At 38.0% G+C, this 19,651-nt stretch overlaps 1 protein-coding gene across 15 annotated transcripts in view; it reads left to right on the top strand.

Annotated features, from left to right (window-relative positions):
- The window catches only part of CASK (calcium/calmodulin dependent serine protein kinase), a 141,579-nt gene that overhangs the window by 26,646 nt on the left and 95,282 nt on the right, over positions 1-19,651 (top strand). For all 15 annotated transcript variants that reach the window (XM_017733440.1, XM_008633018.2, XM_017733441.1 and 12 more), the window contains exons 2-4: positions 7,082-7,187; positions 13,291-13,368; positions 14,663-14,735. In XM_017733440.1, the coding sequence (XP_017588929.1) occupies positions 7,111-7,187; positions 13,291-13,368; positions 14,663-14,735 (228 nt within the window). In that variant the 5' untranslated portion in view covers positions 7,082-7,110. The remainder of the gene's footprint in view (positions 1-7,081; positions 7,188-13,290; positions 13,369-14,662; positions 14,736-19,651) is intronic.

Raw genomic sequence — 19,651 nt, forward strand, 5'->3', positions numbered from 1 at the left:
GTGGAAAGTCCTAGATGAGAGATACCTAGTCTTTATTCTTCCTTGAAAAATGTTAAGATTTTTTTTCAAAGTGATGGGTGCTTTGTAAAAAGTTGCTAAAAGTTATCATTTAATTAAATGAAATTGGTTTAGATTATCTGCAGGAGGCAGCTGTTAAATACTCTTTTGGGCATTCTTAAACATTTTTATTAATTCAAGTTGATTCATTTCCTAAAATACACCATCTTATTTATGAAGCATTGCTTATTTGCATGTCAGTAAAAATGAGGAAGTGAATAAACAGAGGAAGAGTTGCTGTCATGGACACAATTATGCAAACCAGCTTACACTGTGTCAGATACATGATTCTGGACAAGTCTGGTGGATGTATCAGAAGCTGAGAGAAAAGTGGGATTTTTTCACACCCAGTTTCATGTTCGCCATAGCTGACAGAGTATAAATTGAGGAAGGAAAATTGCCTTTTAAGTCTCCCAAGACACCCAGCTCCAGCTAAAAAGTTATTAACATGGTTATATTTATGGCCTAAGACTGAGAAAGAATAGAGTAGCAAATGAAAGTTACTCAGAATTTAGGAAACACCTGTAAAGTCTAATTCCACAAAATGAAAATTTTCGTAGGTTTCTGCATGGAGATCTCAGAAAGGGAAATATTAGCTGTAACTGCATTTTGTTGGTCTTGCTTCATGTCAGCATTTTGTTTCCAAGTGCTACAGTAGCATTAAAACAAAAGATACTGACAGGAAATGGATTATCTCACATTGGCTCTGTACTTGTTGATTGACATGGTGCTTTTATCAAGGGCGACTCACAGCCGCATGCATTTGTTTCTTTTTGGTACATGTTTTGAGCATGTTTGCTAAGGTACAGATTGATTATGCAACACAGATTTGGTGACAATGGAGACACTTTCAGGGAAAGGTGTGTACTTGTGTTTTGCAACATCCTAAGCAGCACTAAATGCTGCTTTTCCCAGCCTTATTTGCTTTCTCCTTCCATATTCCTTTTGTTTCTTTTAAGTTGACTTCTATAATTGAGGTTGCTCATGAGCCATTTCACATGCTAAAACTGCAAAACACTGAGCCATTGGAGACAAAAATGATTTTTTTTTTTTTTTTTTTTTTTTATTTTAAATCTGAGTTAACACTGAAATGGTTTGGTGTGTGGTGTGACAAGCTGCAGGCTGCTGTACAGTGGAACAGAGGGCAGGAATGTGTGTGGGATGAAGGGGGAAACAGGCAGCAGTTAAATCAGCTTGGCTACTGCAGAGCCTTAGCCACCCCAAAGTGTGTGGGAGGAGAGGCAGGAAAGCTTTTAGTGCTTGTTGAGGCAACAAGTCATTAACTGGTCGGATGTATCTGTGTGATGAGGAGTTGCTCATATGTCCCAGGAAGACAGGCAGCGCTGTTTTAGTTAAGGGAAAGGGGAATACTTTCTTGTGGAAGAAAAAAAAAAATTAAAAAGAACAAACCTTTGGGGCTGAAACATTGCTGTGGTTCTGTAGTATAGGAGTTTCACTGCCAATGTCAATACAGGATGTTCCCACCTCCAGCTGCTCGTTCCTGTTGCAGTGTGTTGGCTGCGCTGAGAGCTTTTATGACTTCCCTGATGCATTATTAGAGTAATAAAGCCTAAAAGTAATTTTCACAGAGCAGCAAGAATGAGCAAAGAAAGGAGATAGGGACATTTTTAAAGCCAGTTTTTCCCTGGAGGTTCACCTGGGTTTGAAAGTGTGACCTCAGGTACAGCATGATTGGTTAAACCGGAGTTTGGTGATGTGCAGCATGTTCCACAGTTCTGTTAGAGGATGATTTGAGGCAGAGGTGTGTAGTGTCTACTGCAGAAAGGGAATTAGACCTGGATTAAATAGAAGTGACAAGTTTTTGATAATGGGAGGGTGCAGGGACAGCTTTTGTGGGAAGAGGCTCAGGGCTGTGGGTTCCCAGAAAACTCCAGTGGGCAAAAGCTGAATCCATGAGCCTTGTGTGTGGTGCTTCTGTGACAATATTTTTCAGAAGGGGTAGGAAACACTGGAGCAAAGTGTAGGGAGTGTGGAACAAAAAGAGGGAACACCACGGTTAGGGAAGGAGGAGATTCACCATGGCAGAGCAGATGGAGGACCCTTGCTGGAGAGGAACCACTGCAGTGTGCTGAGCATGGTCCTCACCCCTGCACCCCTCAGAGCTGGGGGCTGGAGTGAAGGAGTGAAGTTTAGCGCTTGAAAGGGGCGAGAAAATTTCTTGGTTTCATGTTTATCTTCTTGCTTCCCTCTACCCAAATCACTAAGTATTTGTTTTAATTGGCAAAAAATAAGTTAACTTCATCAAGGCTGTTTCACTGACAATAGTAGCTGATAAGCAATCTTTGTGTCTTCATCTCAACCCATGAACTTTTTTGTTCTTGTTACTTGTATTTTCTACCCCTGCCCAGCTGAGGGGGAGCCTGGGTGGGAGTTTGACATTTAGCAAAGGCTATTAATCCACAGGACAAAACCTAGTGTGTTTGTAGGGTGAAACAGCTGGGGCTGAGATCTCAGTGTCTGCCTTGTCCACACTTCACATGGGGCATCAGGCACGTTTCCAAGGCACACAATTTAGCTTAGTTGTATCTGGAAGAATTCCATTTGGGTGGTCAGGAGCTTCTCCACAATGCTCACCAGAGGATGGTTGGTGAGAATGACATAACCAAGTGAACAAAACATACTGATGTCCCTTTAAAACTTAGTACTACCACATGTATTTAAATTATATAAAATCATATCTTGCTGTATGAAATATATAGAAGCATTTTAAGCAAGAAGCTTACTGATGCAGATACTTCCTTTCAAAATACTGTCATACCCAAGCTGTGGCTTGAGAACTAATCCTTTAAAGGACTGAACCTGGAAAATCAGAATGGTGTATGTATAAAAATGAATTGTGTATACATAAAAATGACATGTGTCTTCCATCTTGCTAAGAAACTTGGAGCTGTCTGTCCCCAAAAAAGATGGGGCTGCCACAGTCTGTGCATATCACTTTTAAGATAATGAAATGGTGCTATAATGCAGGCTGCTAGAGAGCATCTAATTTCTTCCATGAGTATACTTTGAAAATATGTTCAGTGCATTTGAGATGTTTTAAAACCTTGGGTATCAGATTTTGAAAGGAAATCAGGTGTTTGCTAGAATTGTCAGAGATGTATAGGATATTAGGTTGTTAACTCCCATGGGAATTTTAAGTGATACTCATGTTTTATGTTTTCTATCAAAGACTGATACATCTTTGCGATTATTTAGAGCAGTTATCTTTTTTAGTGCTTCCAGCAATTCACTTTCAGTGTTGCTATCCACACATGAGGCTGTATTTTCTCTGTGTGGTGATCATGGCTGGGAATTCTCTTTTCCATCTTAGAACTTTTCTTCCTTTTTACCGAAGTCTGAACTTTGAAGCAATTTTAACAACTTTAGCGCCTCTCTAAATAATTAGCCAGGTCTAAAATGGAAACTTTAACATGTCTCCAGTTGCTAAAAAAACCTCAAAGTTTTGTAAACAGACTGAAATTCTGGAACATTTATTGGTAACAGTTGTGTAAAAGGATAGCTTGTAAATGCTTTTCAAATTATGATGTGTGAAGTATCAGCCTGTGTGCTAAACAAGTTCAGTGGAACATCACATCTTTTTCCCTATTTCTGGCTGTGTGACAATACCTTTCATGCAGCTGGCAGAGAAACCTCTAAAGCCTGTGCTTTTAAAACTTGCACTTCTATTTATTATTGCTGTTGTCAGTTATGTTTCATTTTGGAAAACGTGCTGACAGGGAAGGCTTAAAGAATTAACCAGAAAGTAATTTCTTCAGCTATATCAAGAAGAGAAAAATGAATAGATGAAGGGCTCAGGAGAATTCAAATGAAGTTAAATAGTAGAGCAAGTAAAAGATGGCAGTTTGGTTTAGATTCCAAGATTTTGTTTGCCTATGGGTATGTTCTTTCAGCTAAATATTTGTTTATTTGTGAAGGAGACTATTGTAAATATGGGACACATGACCATTAGCAAATGACACATCACCTCTTGCTGCTTTTAAAGCCAGCTTACTCCACTGGCAGATTCTAGAGTTGTCCTGTATCTTTTGTAGGTGTCTGGAATATGAAGGGCTAATGTGGATATGGGATGTGTGTCTGGGACCCTTATTACTACACGACATGGCTCAAATACGCAGCAGAGGTTTAGAAAACTTAACAGGAGGTAGCAAATAGTTCAGACAGTGTTACACTCAGAATGATGCCACAGATAATATTGTGGCTCACAAGACAATGGGATTTTTTTTTAGGAAGTCCTCAATCACCTGGTGCAGCCAAACATCTGCTTGGGTTTGTGTTGCATTCAGAACCGGAACCATATCTGTGGGTACTTGGGATTTTATTTACCTCTTGAACCTGTGGAGGTAAAATTTAATTCAGTCTGGTAAAAGCATTTGATAAAGGATTGAGTAGATGCTGATGTCATTTTTTTAAGTGAAAACAATGAAATGTATGTGCCATCTCTGCCTTTTCTCCTTCTCCCCCTTCCTTTTTACTGTTCTTAGACATGACATATTTTGACCTTTGGGTCACAGTCCACATGTACTCCAGAATCCGTCATCTCCTTTCAGCCTGTGGCTTTGTTGAATCAGTGTGGTATGTACTTGTCTGTCTCTCTATACCTAGTTTTCTTCTTCTTAATAGGCCTACAGCTGAACAAGTCCCTGCTGTGTTTAAAATAGGACTTTGTTCTGCTCTTAGCCCCAAGACCCCTTAGTCATACAAAACCTTGTTCTGTAACTTCTGTTCATTTGTTTTTCTGTTTGGAGATTTTATTTTCCACTTTGTTTCTCCTTCCTCTTGTGCTGGTGCTCAGTCTGTGAGCAATTGCTGCTCTCATCCAATATTACACAGAGGAATGAGGGAAATGGCAGCATATACTTTCTTCCTTTCAGTTCTAATTCTCTTCAATAAAGCTCACAAAATATTAATAAAGGAAGCAGCCAAAATAAATTATTTTGAACACAATTTTTGCCTGTAAATAAAGCATAACTTTCCTGTAATTTCCTGTTGGATATTTTCACTTGGCTTTCCATCTGAAATAGGTATCAGATGCCTTGGTGAAGTGTGGTAGCATTAAAGTTATAAAGTAAGAGACAAAATAAGAGCAGCCTACTTTCTGAAGATCATAGTTATTCACAGAATCACAGTTTTTCATTCTCTTACACTGCCCCTCGGTGTGTTCATCTGTGATCCTGTTTAGGAAGGACTGGATGTGCACTTGAGTGAACCTCTGCCTAGAAAAGGGGTGGGAACCATTTAGTGTGAAATCATTGCCTAACGTGATGGAAGGGAAAGTCACAGTGGGGCTTTAGTAGTTGCTCTGCATTAAGGTGGTGTAAGAACTGATAATATGAGTATTTTCAATAGTGTGAGACATACTGCTGTTTCCTTAGGTTGTAGAATTTCATCTACATAAATAGATATACAAATAAAGGACAAATTTTACATTAATTTCTTTAACAAAATGTCTTTGCCATCACTGAATGATACTTCTTTTTGCTGTTCTGCTTGCACTTCCTGAGGTGCCATTACATGATGGTTTCTAAAGGCTTGCTCTGACATTTTGCTTTTAGATTATATTTGCAAGGTTGTGAGGGAGGAAACACATGATGCATGTGTAATATGAAGTTCTGGTAACAAAATATGCACTTTGTGAATCTGAACATTTTTCTTGGATTGAAATTCAGTCATTTCCAAACTCTCAGCTTTTCTTTTGAATTTATAGATGGCTGAAAGAGCCAAAGTCTATCATAAATCTGAGTTACCTGTTAAATGCTTCACATGAAAGAATGTTCATTTTGCTGCTTGCATTTTTCAATATTACTGATTCATGCTAAGAATATAAGAGGGCACATTAAAATAGGGCATTTTAAATTTCTTTGTAGTGTAGCCCAATAATATGATTAATAGTCTCAGGCCAAGAAATCATATTTTTATTGCTCCATAAGTGCATACGTAGGTCATTCTTGAACAATGACCAATTGTATGGAAAGAGAATAGAAAAGTAAAATGTCTACTTCAGAATTCAGACTGATCTTTTCCTCACTTATCAAATTATCATCAAAGCTATTCATTCAAGATTTTGCTATTCTTTCTAGAATACAAGTAGATAAAAAAAGTTTTAAGGATGGTTAAATAACAAAAATACCAAATAGTTTCAACAAAGAAGAAAGAAAATTAATTAAGTGTGGTGGTTTTTTGCATTTCTTTATCTGTAGAAGGATTGATTTGTGATCAGAAAAAGTGGGAATGCTGTTTAAAACAAAATCTCTCAAGGTTTGAGGGATTTCAGAGTGGTTTCTTTTCTTTTTAGTTGCAACTTTTCCTGCTTTCTTTATTCTTCTCTAGAGCAGAGATGCAAACTAATATATGCTGATTAAAATTTATGCCAGTGTCATTTCATATATTGTGATTTTAAAATAAATGTTATTAAAGAAGAGAATACTCACTATTAAAGAAGTAAGCAGCAACAAATTTAAGCATAAGGAAAATACTTCTTTACTTATGAGGGTGATCAGGTATCACTGTAGGTTTCCTGGGCAGGTTATAGCTTCCACACTTGGACACGTTCAGAGCCCAGCTGGGTGTGGGCTTGGACAATCTGCTCCAGTTCACCTTGCTTTGAGCAGAGAAATCCGAGACCTCCAGTTATTAATAATAGTTCTGTAGTGCTGTTAAAGAGCCTGTCTCCTGCATTTGGAGGTAATTCTGCAGTGGAGTTGAATATTTAGGATGAAAATCTTGGTGTAGTCTGCAACCTTACATTAAAGGGACTTACTTCTATAGAGTTCTTCAGACTATGACCAAGGAGATCTTTTATTAATATATGAATTCAAGAATCTCTTAAGTTTTGAGAGCTGTGTAAGTATTTTAATTAAGCATAATTAAATATCATCTTGTCAGTGTTCTTTATAAAGATTAATTAATATGTTAGAAATTTCAAATGTGCCCATCTTTCCAAACATTGTGTTCTAAACAGCTTGAATTTATAGCTAATCTACAACTACTTTCTTATCTCCCACAGATCTGAAGAGAGAAGCCAGTATTTGTCACATGCTGAAGCATCCTCACATTGTTGAACTGTTGGAGACATACAGCTCAGATGGAATGCTTTATATGGTCTTTGAGTTGTAAGTTTCTCTCCTTGATTTTACCTTCTTGTGGTGTCGTTTGCTAAATAAAATCCTAAAAGTATCTCTGCTCACACCTGCAGGTTTTGTAGCTCAGAGATCTTGAGTGCTTTAAAAATACTTATTTCTGACAAGTACAGGTTGTCCCAAATAAAAAAAAGTTGTCCCACTGTCTTAAGTGGTGAACACCAGGGTTTCCTAAAGATAGATAGGCACGATCCCTATTGTTGGCTGCAGGGTACAAGGGAACAAGTTGAAAATCTGCTGGTAGACATTGCTGCCTTCTCCTGGTCTTAAAATCAAGAGTCAAACACGGTTAGAAGGGAAAAAGGGATTTTACCTTGGTATTTATTTTAAGGATCCTTAGGTGCACTACATCCAGATGGAATGCACCTCCATGCACACCCCCAAAAGATCTGGTATAGCATTATAGGTTTTACTAATTAGCACATCTATCAAAGATTCCCCAATGAGAGGCTTGAATGAGCCCCCCCTCCCCAAGGAACCTTCCCCTGGATGGTTCTATCTTGGTTTACAAAGAATGTGTTCTGGAGAGGATCTTGGGGTCTGGGGCACACTGATCCCTAGCTACAAAGCTTCTAAAATGTTGAGTCTCCTAGCTGAACAAACAAGTCCAAGGATGTAGGCAAAAAGCACTAAAAATACAGAAGTTGTAAAAAGATATAAAGGGTATAAAAGAAAAGGCAAAAAAAATCATCATGGCATCAACATCATCTTTGTGTAACTGGGGATATTCTGTTCCAGTTGTGAAGTTTTGTTTATTTTTTTCCACACTGTTGCTTCTTTAGCAGTGCTTTTCTATTATAAGAAAGTAAAGTTATTGGTGTATTTAAGTATTCTTGTAAGTCAATGTACCTGTTCACAATATATGAAAAGAGGCTTTTATCGAAAATACTTGTTTTGGAAGTTTGAATGTAAGAGTTTAGTTGGAAGGGTGAAAAAAACATGACTTTCCAGCAGTGGATAGGTATTTTTACTCAACATAAAGAAATAAATAGGGGGCAGCCCTGAAATCACCATACTCTTTCTTTGAGGGAAAATTATTCGTCCTTCCTGAGTTAGGTTTTATCTAAATGGGAAGGACATAACCAGACATGTGGAATGGTCATTCTCTCTACCTACCAGCTCTTCTTTCTATGCTCCCCATATATTCTTTCCTAGTCAGTCTGGGCATATTATTTGTACCTCTTAAATTTCTCTGCCCTTCCTCCATTATGTTTTCTGATGCATTTGAGCTGCTGATATTGGAGTAACCACATCGTGCCAGTGTGTTAGGCCAAATGGGCTTGTCCACTAGAACCAAGAATTTGATTTGAGATGTCCACTTGCCATGTAGGTAGTGGAAAAGCCAGTGGTAACAGCAAAAAAAATAGGTAAAGCAGAAAATTATTGTTTGCAAGTCTTCTGATTTTTTTTTAGATGAGTTTATGAACTTAGGGTTTTGTGAAATAATTGTTCTATGCTTTCCTCTCTGTACATTTTGATTCAATACTTTGCTTTTTATGTTGTAAATCCCAAAGCATGGACCAAGGGACTTTAATTACCCTATTATGAAATAATTATGGACACCTTGGGGAGACATAGTCAGATAATTAACAAGATTTTGAAATGGAAGAAAGGGTTCGCTTCTATTTTTACAATGCTGATAGCTCAGAAATATGAGACAAAAGCAGTAATTATTTTTTAATGACAAGCCTATTATAATTTATGTTTGTACACATAGAAAGCAAGTCTGAACAATTAGAATTACTACACATACACTGCACCTGACTTCAGGCCACATGAAAGAAGGAATTACAATGCTAAATTGTTTGAAGGATAATGATTGTTTATCATATGTATGTCCTTGTCTCCTTTGTACACCAAAAACATCAGTCTTTTGGAGCAGTGATAGAAAATGAGGCAGCAGGAACACCTGTGCTCAAAAGGTGACAGGGAGTGGAAGAGCTGTGGGCAGGATGTGTTGTTGTGTTGGAGGGGGATGCTTTGGTAAAGTGATTCAGCAGCAGACTGGTGTTTGTGTGGAGTGAGACTGCATTGTCTGAGGCTGGGCAGGTTAGGGGCACACTCTGTAATTGTGACCATAAAAACAAACTTGGAGCTAGCAGAAAAGCATCTCTGTAGGTGTAGGTAACTCATTTCCCCCCTGCTCATTATGCTGTTATTGTAACGAGCTCAACTGATTCGCAGCAAATTTCTGTCTACAGTAATAAAATATATTTCATTAGGATCTAGTTACTCTGAAATTACTGAAAAGTGGAAGACAACACAGATCTGCAGAGGAGACATAAACCCAGCTGTGATGAGTGATTTGTGGGCTGACAGGTGCTTTGCATGAAAATTAAGGCAGGCCCAGCACGTGAAATGCATGGCGTAACCAAAGCTAAAACTCTGTGCCATCACTTGTACATAAATGATACATTGGTTCACTACCTTTTCATAGGCTGTGAGCTGCATGCCACAGCTGCTAGGAGGACTCTGAGTATCTTGCCAAACCTATTGGTACAGAGTAAGTTGAATAAGGGAAGGTAGCATGTACCTGGTAACAACAGTTTGAACCACTAGGAAAATGTACAATTTGTGCCCAATTTTGAAAACTTTTGTGAAAAGAAACATCTAAAAAATCAAGGCATGTTTCACAGAAGCACTGATGAACAGCAGCAATGAGGTTTAACACCAAAAAATGAGCTCTGTTTTTAATAAGGGGTTTTTAAACCCCTTATTCACACACGAGCTCAAGCACTCTCTAGAATGGGCCATGTCTCACGTTACCATAGGCTGCATGGTGCCACTGGAATAAACTGCAGTGAAGCAGTTGGTCGTAATAGATGAAGTGCATATGTAGAGTAAGAAGCAGACCCTCTCCCAGAAAGTCTTATTGCTAAGGTAAAAATACTATTTTAGAAGTATTTAGATGTTACTGCATCATAAATGAGAGAGAGTCTGCCTGTGCAAAATTATTTCCCTCACACACACCCTGGCTGTCCCCCCAGATGGACTCTTTGCTCTGAATACATAGGTGGGTTTAGTTTTTCTTAGTGCATTCTAAGAGAGATTTATCTCTTGGGACCTTAGAAGAACTGATGTGTTAAGCTTTAGCAGTTAGGATGTGTAGATGTCTACGTAGAGCTTTGCCATTTAATGTAGCTAACATGTAAAAATGCTTCAGGTTTAAAATCTCAAATTCATAAAAGCAGTACTTAACAGGGTTGCAGTTGGTTTGAGTTAAGTGAAGGTGGAAAATATATAAAAAATGTCGAGTTGTGAAGAGAAAAACACCATCGTGCACAAGCCTTCAACACACGTGGTACAAGCCTCAATAAACTCAGTTATGAGCAATATGTCAACTCTTAATTTTTTATCTTCTTTTTATTAAGTAATAAGTCAGTTCCCTAAATGAAGCTGTGCTTCTAAAGCTTTCTCATTTTTCATCAATAAATTAAATTGTAGGCCACATCCTAATAGGTCTGCAAATCCAAAGCTATCATACCCCCTAGTATGAAAACACAGATCTCTTCTGCAGTGTGCTGTCTATTCTTCAGTCACTGCTGGTGTCAGAGCAGATTTCTGTATATATATATTTAAATTTATATTTACTTATTGTGTGTAGATATATATATAAATATGTAAAATACATTGGTCCCGGTCTGTTCATGTCCCTGCCGTGAGCTCCCTCTGCTGGTGTCAGGGAATTCTCTCAGATTAACAACCGTGTTGTGGTTTTTTCCCAGATTTTTTTGCATCATCCACTTACGTCTTCAGTGTGAATATATTTGTATGTTTACTTCAGTGGATTTTAACTTTTCTTTTTGTCTTTTTTTGTGGTTTTCACATGCTTATGCTGATAGTTGCAAACCCTTGAGACTTCCTGAACTTTCATTCCATCAGTATTCCAAAACTTTAATGCTCTTTTATCATATAAGGCTTTCAGTTTCTGCAAAGTCATCTTGTAAGTGGTTGAGCTGTTGCTGAATTTTTTGTCTGTTGGTTCACTGAATTTTCTGGGATATCTTGTAACTGGAGTTGAGACTGGCTTTTTTTCAGCCTCAGGCTAGACGAAAGTCTCATGATTTTCAGGTAAAATTCAGTATCATGTATTGAATGTGTTGTATCACATGGGGTGACACAAGGCCTCTGTATACATGAATCAAAATCTACTCTTAAAAAAAAAGCTTTTTCATTGAAAAAATAGTCAACTGAAGTCAGAGATTAAAGTACACCTGACACATATTTGTGCTTGGGAGGCCAATAGAGTTCATCTTAGTGGAGTGAAACTTTCAAATGTATTTGCCAGGAAGAAATTTAAACTGCCACTTACTGTTAGAAAATTTCAATGAAAAATGCTGGTATCTGTAAGTGGGAAGTAGGAATACATGTTAAAGACTATGCTCGTTATAAACACTTCATTTAATAGTAAAGTCAATGTAAAGAAATTACACTATTCTCTCCATGTCTCAGAAACTATTGATGCTGCTTAAAAAGCTTGAGTGCCTCTGGATCTTTAATTTCACTGACTTGTTATAAAGTACAGATAATTAGTCTTCTAAAGGGTTCTGCTTCTTCATGAGAATGACATCTCCTTATTTTTGGTAGCTGATTATATATTTTGTATATTCTACATGTGAGAAAGAGTTGAGAGGCTGACATGAGGGATTTTTTCCAGTGACCAGTGAAATCCAGGTTTATGCTGCTCTCAGTGAGCCTGCCCCATGGCTGCTGTACAGGACTCTGATATTCTCTGGGTGATGTTTTGGCCACTGGGTGTAGGAAATTGTGCAAGACAGAGAAACTGCTGGGAAAAAGCCTGCAGAGGAATATATTGATGCAGTGAAGAACAGCCATGATTTGGCAGTGTGGGGTTCTTTGCACTCTTCAATATGCTTTTCTTTTGGTTACCAGTCCCTCTTAGAGTTGGCAGTGCTCTATCCACATGATAGTGTATTTTGCATGAGGGAGACCTTTGGGATTTATTTGGGAATTAAAGCTTCTGCACATGGCTTGTGACTCCCTAAGCAGAAGTTTGGCATGGAAGGTATGTAACAAAGCAGAAGTGATGCTGATACTCTGAACAGCTTACTGAAACAGCCCTGGGAATGTTGGCTATCCAGATACCCTGGAAATTCTGCCTTTTGGGTTTTTTCCCCCTTGAGTCTTTGTGGAGGGGAAAAAGAAAAGGTGTGAAGTCTGAAAATGTCATGTTACAGTTGATATTTTTGCAAGTGCCTTATTAAACATGAGTTATGTGATTTTTATTGTTTCTGTTAACTCTTGTTACTCTCCCCATCAGCCTGTGAACATTTCTAGATACCAGTCTGCCTTAGGTCCCTTTCAGGAGAGGGAAAAGGAGGGCAGCACTATAACCTGCTTTCATTTTAGAGAAATGGCAGCCTAATTTCAGCCTAAGATCTATGAACATATCTGCATCTAAAGTGTAATGCTGTTCATTGCGGGAAGTTAGGTGATCAGAAAGATGAGGGAGAAGAGGAAAAGGGTATCAAGTTTCAAAGCTGGTGATACAGTGTGTGGGCTGTCAGTGTTCTCAGGTGTCTATGAGCTGTAAAATCTCCTCATGGCTGCTTAATTATCCAGAGGAGAATGCCAACTGGCAAGACTATACTGTATTTCTAGAGTATTTTTAAAAGTCTTCATTTAAAATTCAAATTGAGTAACATTTTTTTATTACTACAGTCGTTAGTATAGAGTTGCACTTGTAATGCTTATAAGAACACAACCTAATATCAGGAGCTAATTGTTAAATTGCAGTGTCCTCTTTGCAGTGCATTGACTTTTCTTGCACACATTGTTCAATGACCAGTTTAAGCAATAAAGTAAATGTTTGGTATTGGTAATGTTTTGAGAGAACTGTTACATGACTTGAGGGACATAAATTGGTTAACCTGTGGCAAGCCATTTTCTATTAGTTTATCCATTAAATGTTGTTTTAATGAGTAATGCACTGTACATGTATCTAGAGTATTTTATGTAAGATTCATGTAAGGAAAATGAATAGATTTTTTAAGCATTTTTATGTAATTGATTGTAGTTATCAGTTTTAAGCATTTTTGCCTCTTTTTACCTGCAGTATGGATGGAGCAGACCTGTGTTTTGAAATTGTGAAGAGAGCAGATGCTGGATTTGTCTACAGCGAGGCTGTAGCCAGGTATTTATTATAATTTTAATTGATCCCTCAGGATAAATAGAAAAGAGTGGAATATACTGTTGTACAATCTGTTAGCTACAAGTTGAAAGTTGGAATACTATAAATAAATCCTGTTTCCACACTCTAGATGTTTATTGCAATAATTAGCATTATCAAAGTAGAATTTTGGTGCATTTTGCCATATACTAGTTACAGATTCAGATGAGATTACTGAGTAAAACTGTAGTTCACATCCAGTACTTAATTGGCTGTGTTTGCCTTTATGGATCTCTCCTATGATGGCATTAAGTGACTTGCCTGACAGGTGGGAGTTTTGCTGCTCTTGCTAGATGGAGTTGGTTTGGCTGTTTCTTTCCTATGTATCACTGTGTTTATGGTCCCTTCACCTTTTCACTTACGAGATTAACTAAGATGAAAGAGTCTATAAAATTGCAGAAGGATAATAAAACCCACTGTCCTAGTGGCATGTTAGTTGAACTCAAAGCCCACAATATTCTTTGTTTGCTTTTCTCAACACTGTAGATTTTTTGGTTGGAGGAGGCATCAAGGTCTGTATTTCACCCTCCTGCTCAAGGCAGGGTCAGCACAGCATTTGAATCATGTTGCTCAAGTCTTTTTCTAGTGGGGTCCAGAATACCTCTGAGGAGGGAGATTCCACAGCCTCCCTGAGCAGCTTGATCCAGTGCCTCATTATGTCCCTAGGGACAAAATATTCCCTATAACCAGCTGGAGCCTCCAGAGGACAAGAATTGCCTCCCTTAGCCCAGAGTAATTCTCTGATGCAGCGCAGGATGCTGCTGGCTTTTTTGGCTCTGCTGTGGTCAGTGATCTGTTGGGGCATTCTTTGGACACTGGGAAGGAAGAGGTTGCTCTCCAATCTGCATCAAACAAGTCAAGACCTTGGTCCGATCCTTTTCCAGATAAATCAGGCACTGATAATTCACTTTTTTCCTTCCTGTTTTCCTTTGTGATTTGTTATTAATAAAAAGGGAGGGTCCCTGACTTCCTTGTCATATCAAGCAGAATTATTGAACATTTGAAATCTTCACAAAAACCTGGAAAACACAGATTTTTCTTTTCTAATTTCCCTCGGCTTCAATCAGAATAATTCTCAAACTTTAGATTGTAATATTCACTATTATAAACACAAAGTCCATTCTACAGAACTTTGTGTATTTGGGGTTAAATTGGTTGATGAGTTTTATACAGTTAGACTCTTAATACTTAGATTGTTACATGTGTATAGTAATTTTTCCCTGCAGGTTTGTCATGCATAATGTGTTTGTTTTTTCAGTCATTACATGAGACAGATACTGGAAGCTCTACGTTACTGTCATGATAATAATATAATTCACAGGGACGTGAAGGTAAGGGGGTTTAATTACTTTTTTTTCTTCACCACAATAATGCAAACTACTGAATTTCAATTTCTGTAATTTAGAGGAAGAGAGGTGCTGTAGAAAAGGAATCTATTTGATGGGTGTGTTTTTACCCTTATTTTGTCATGTAAGATTAAAGCCCACCCTAATTCCATCAATACAGAACATTTAGGAGGTCTGTATTCACAAATTACATGTGCATTTGATTATAACTTGCTTTGAAAGTCAGTTTAATATCTAGTTTTTGAATATTCATATGGAATCTGCATTTTTTTTCTTGTTAGGAAAATGCGTGTATAAATTAATTGCATAAATTAAACTGGAACTGGTAGTTTATTGGCATCAGTTTGAGAGCATAATGACAGTCCTCATTCACAGTAAGATTTCATAGAGATGCACATGCTTAAATGCTACAATATTAGTAATATTATCTACTTCTTGGAGACAGTCCAATAAACATTTATTATTATGAAAATTTCTCTAATACAGATAAGTTTGGGAGGAGAAATACAGTGTTTAAGACCAGCATATGTACATACTGGTTTTGATCTGGTAAATTTTCTACTGTTTCTATGGATATTTATGGAAGTAGTTTATCCCAAAGTACTGTAATGTAAGTAGTTGGGAGTTTTAACCCAAGTGGGCTTGACTCTCTTCAATTTGAATATGCATATTATTTGTTAATGTCATTGCCTAAAATAGTTATTCCCACTTCTCCAAGAGTTTGGTTTCATCCAAAGTGAGTCAAGCTCTGTAGGAATTAAGGAAAATTCTAACAAGCTCTGATGGTGCAGTTTGAGAAATGGCTCTTGGAGTTTAATGAGTAGAGAAGATTGAGAGAGGGTAAACTGTGCTTCAAACTGCTGCAGGTGACCTGTGAGGGGAGAGTACAGACAGTGAACTGGTGATTTTTATAAGGAGTCATTTGGTCTTCTGTACCCAGACATTGCAGACCTTTCCCAAACTCCTACTCCTTTCCTTTTAAAATCAAGACAATTACTATGTAATAGGCTTTCTTTTTTAAGGTTGGTGTTTTAATAGTAGTGTCTTAGAGCAAATTCTAAAAATGGGCTCTTAGTTGCTGGTAGAATGTCTCATCTTGTTCTATCTTGAAGAGTCTAGGTACTTGTAATTGTTTGGTTTTGGTACCACATGAATTTCAGAATTAACATCCTCTTTATGTTGCTGTGTCTTCATGAAAGCTCCACTTGTTTTTCTTGGACCATATTCTTGAAAAAACCCAAGTTTCAGCTTCAAGGGCCTCTGAAGGAGGCCAGTTTCACTGAGGGCAAAGTGGGAATTTATTTTAGTGCTTATCTGGTCTCTTAGAACCTCAGAATCACAGGGTTGTGGGGTTTTTTAAATAATATCCTTAGAAATGAACCTGTTCAAATTACATGGGTTAGAAAAAAGTGTTTAAGGTATCTGTCTAAAGCAGTGTAAACCAACAGTGTTTTGTTTTGGCAAAAGCAGTGCAGAGCTGCAGGGTTTGGGTGTGAAACACGTTAAACTAACTGCAGTATCCAGGCTCTAGATGTCACTGTAGACATTGTTTTGAAAGGAAGCAGACTAAATGACCACTTTCCAAATTACCTGAATAAGTGAAAGTGCTTTAATAAAATCTGTAATGGTGATATAGTCATGCTATTTTCTCCTTTTTAGACTTTCTGAATGTTATTTTGAAATGTAAAATGCATGGTTGTTTGCTGCTGCACAGGAAAATTGGCACCCTATAGCCCATGAAAGGTTTAGGTGTCTTGTAGCTGCTTTTGTGCTCCCTTAGCTCCTGGCTATTTAGGGAGAGTTAGAAAGTTTAGATAAAATAAAGTTTGCTGTAGTCTGGTGCCAGAAACGTCACCTGACTTGTCCAAGTCCAGCCTGGGACAAACTCCCTGTGCCCCACATTCACCTCTGATGACAGAATCAAAATGTTAAAGCTTTCACAAGATGGCCTGCTGTTGTCTAACTGGTCTCACTGCTCTGTGAGACCTGATGGTTCTTGAGCCTGTGTATATCACTTGATGCCCTTCAGCATTGCTTAAAGGCTTTATAATCAGTGACAATTTCACATTTGCTTCACCCTCAGTTAATGTGATCCTGCACTGCTTGGAAGCTGGATCACATTGTAAAGGAAAACAGAAGGTGCAGGAAGGTAGAAAACTCAAAACAGCTGTGCCTCAGAAATGTGAATGTCAAGAACTTTTTCTCTTACCACAACGTTTGTTCCTGTTCTGCCGACCTACTGATATGGGACTCAGCCATTCTTTTTATTCTGTCATAACCTTGCTGTGTCAGGAATACCCAGAAGGTGGCTATTGAACGTGGCAGCATTGAAAGGGAGTCTTTTCCATTACAGAATGTTATTACAGAGAAGTTTGTGTACAGAGAAATCTTTATGTAAGGGAACAACGAAAGGGAAAGGGGAGTGATGAGGGTCTGAAATGTGATTCCTGTCTTTTCCTGTAGAACTCTTGCTGCAATTTGAGTACCATTTGTCACTTGCTTATTTTTGTGATAACTTTAATAGAATGGTTTTTATCAGTAAAACATCAAGAGGTTTTGCAATCTTTTGTGAGCCTCTATTGTTATGTAGAATTCTCCATATTTGCAAAAATCTTGTTATAAAAATACCTTTTAATATAACTGATGTAAGACTGATTTAATCACATCAAGAGCTTTAGTTGCTGGGGTTTTATCCTTAACTTATTCCAAATACTCCAACTTTGTTCTATGATTTCCATGTAGTTTGAGTATCTGTATGTGTTACTGATTAGCAGATTGATTGGTGTGCAGCTGGAATCAGGGTGAGCTTGTCAGCGAAACGCAGACATCCAAAATTTTCATTATGGGTTTATCTTGGTGGGTATGAATGCTTGCTTCCAAGATGTGATCATCTGAATAGATAAACCTGCTAAAGCAAAAATACACAGATTGTGCCTTCTCTGTCACTAAGATTCAGTTCAATATTTCTGTGAGTGGGAGTCAAAACCAGGGAGTTTTTCCAGGGAATAGGACCAAGCCTTATGCACTGCACTGTGTGTCATATACACATCTGAGTTGATCCAGGTGACCTGAGACTTGACCTGTGGATAGATTTGCATGGTGATTTGTGCGCTATACTGAACTTAACCAGTGGTATGAATTCTGAGAGCACACACTGTTACCACTTCTGTCTTTCGTTGCCTGAGCTGCTTGTAGCGCAACACTTTGGATTTTGCCGGCAGAGTTCAACATTCTCACACTTCTGCTTTTAGGCATATCTAAAAAACATGTAAAAGTAGTATATGTGCATGTTTATGTAACTGTATATTCAACTATATAAAAAATAACCAGAATAGAAACTGTTCTTTAAGACTGTTTTCCCTTTTCAGTCTTTGAATACCCAAAACAAGAAAATCTGTTGCATGTTGCTTTCCTTCTACTGTTTTCACTTTGAAACTTCTTTTTTGCTTTCTGGGGACATTCACTAATAACTGATGCTTTTTCTGTATTTTCTAGAACTTACTAGATTCTTGAGACCCAGTAGCAACTTCCTGGTGAGGATTTTGTTACCTATTAAATTGTTAAAAAGTGATTAAGGCTGCAAAACCACTATCAGAGGTGCAGTTGAAGTGTCCAACCTGGCCACATTTTTTTCTGAGGAACACTTCCTCATTCAGTGTAGAAGTTAAGAGCCTCCAAAAAGAAAACTCAGTATTTTTTCTCAGTGTTTCTTCAGGCAATGTTCTTTTCCCCCTTTTTATGTTCACTCCTGTGCCTCTGCTTCCCTATCTCATGGTCTCCATGCTTGTTTTGTCCAGCCCTTTTCCTATTGACTTGTTAGTATGTTCAGAAGCAGATTTGCTGTGGAGTGTGTCTATGCTGCTTGGCCTACCTAGAGCTGAACATTTACAAACCTTCTGGTCGCTAAGTTTATGTGTTTTTTATATGTTTATATGTTATTATAGTCATTTGCCCAGACAGTTAAAAAACTCATGTCTTCTGATTGATGAGCTGGCTTCCCATGCAGCACATTTGAATGGCTTAACCAAAAATTTGACAGACACTTTTGTGGTCTCTAAACTGCTTTGCAAACCAGGTGCTGTGCCTATTTGCCTTAGGATTTTGCGTTCACTGCAATAGAAACTAATTGTTGTATATTTTTTTATTAAACAATTCACATGTCACCTGCTGATTTCTGATTTTGGCACCAGCATGTCAAAGCAATGCAAGTTTACCACGTGAGCTGTGTTTTGCTAGTGTTTTTCTAACTCTCCCTTATCCCTCATGCCTTTATGTTTTGGGGGATTTTTTCTCCATGAACTCTTCTGTCAAATGCTAGACCAATGCAGGACTCAATTTGTAGTTTCTCAAATTGCCTGTACTGCACAAAAGCTTTCCACTATTTGAAACAAGAAACACTTTGATGCAGTTAAAAAATTTAAAGGACATCATTCTGGACAGATTATACAGGAAAAAAGTCAGCCATATGTTGTCTTTTGGTGCTATGTAGGAATGCTGGAGTGGGATCTTGCTAAGAGTCTATCACAGAGTTATATTTGATTTGTAGTTCCCTAAGTTTTGTTCATTTTCTTGGCATTTTGATAAGCACTGGGGTACAAGGGGTTGTGACTAGAAAAGTGTAGAAAGAATGACTTCAGCCTATGCTGCCATGAAAAACTGTGTTAAGAGAAACAACCCCAGGCAGGCGTTGCGCTGAGATAACTACATTCCCTGTAAAATATATTTCAGGAAGGACAGAAATAGTGGGTTCTGAGTTTGTGTCTGTGCAAATTATAAACACATTTTGGTAGTGAAGAGCTCTGCTCACCCAGACTTGCAGCTGTTGGTCTAAAACCAGTCCTGTCAGCAGCACTTTGCCATCTGGAAGGCTTTACCTGCTCAGTTCTGTCTCGCTGAACTTG

The sequence above is a fragment of the Corvus brachyrhynchos genome, unplaced genomic scaffold, assembly GCF_000691975.1.
Source record: "Corvus brachyrhynchos isolate BGI_N302 unplaced genomic scaffold, ASM69197v1 scaffold34, whole genome shotgun sequence".
NCBI lineage: Eukaryota > Metazoa > Chordata > Aves > Passeriformes > Corvidae > Corvus > Corvus brachyrhynchos.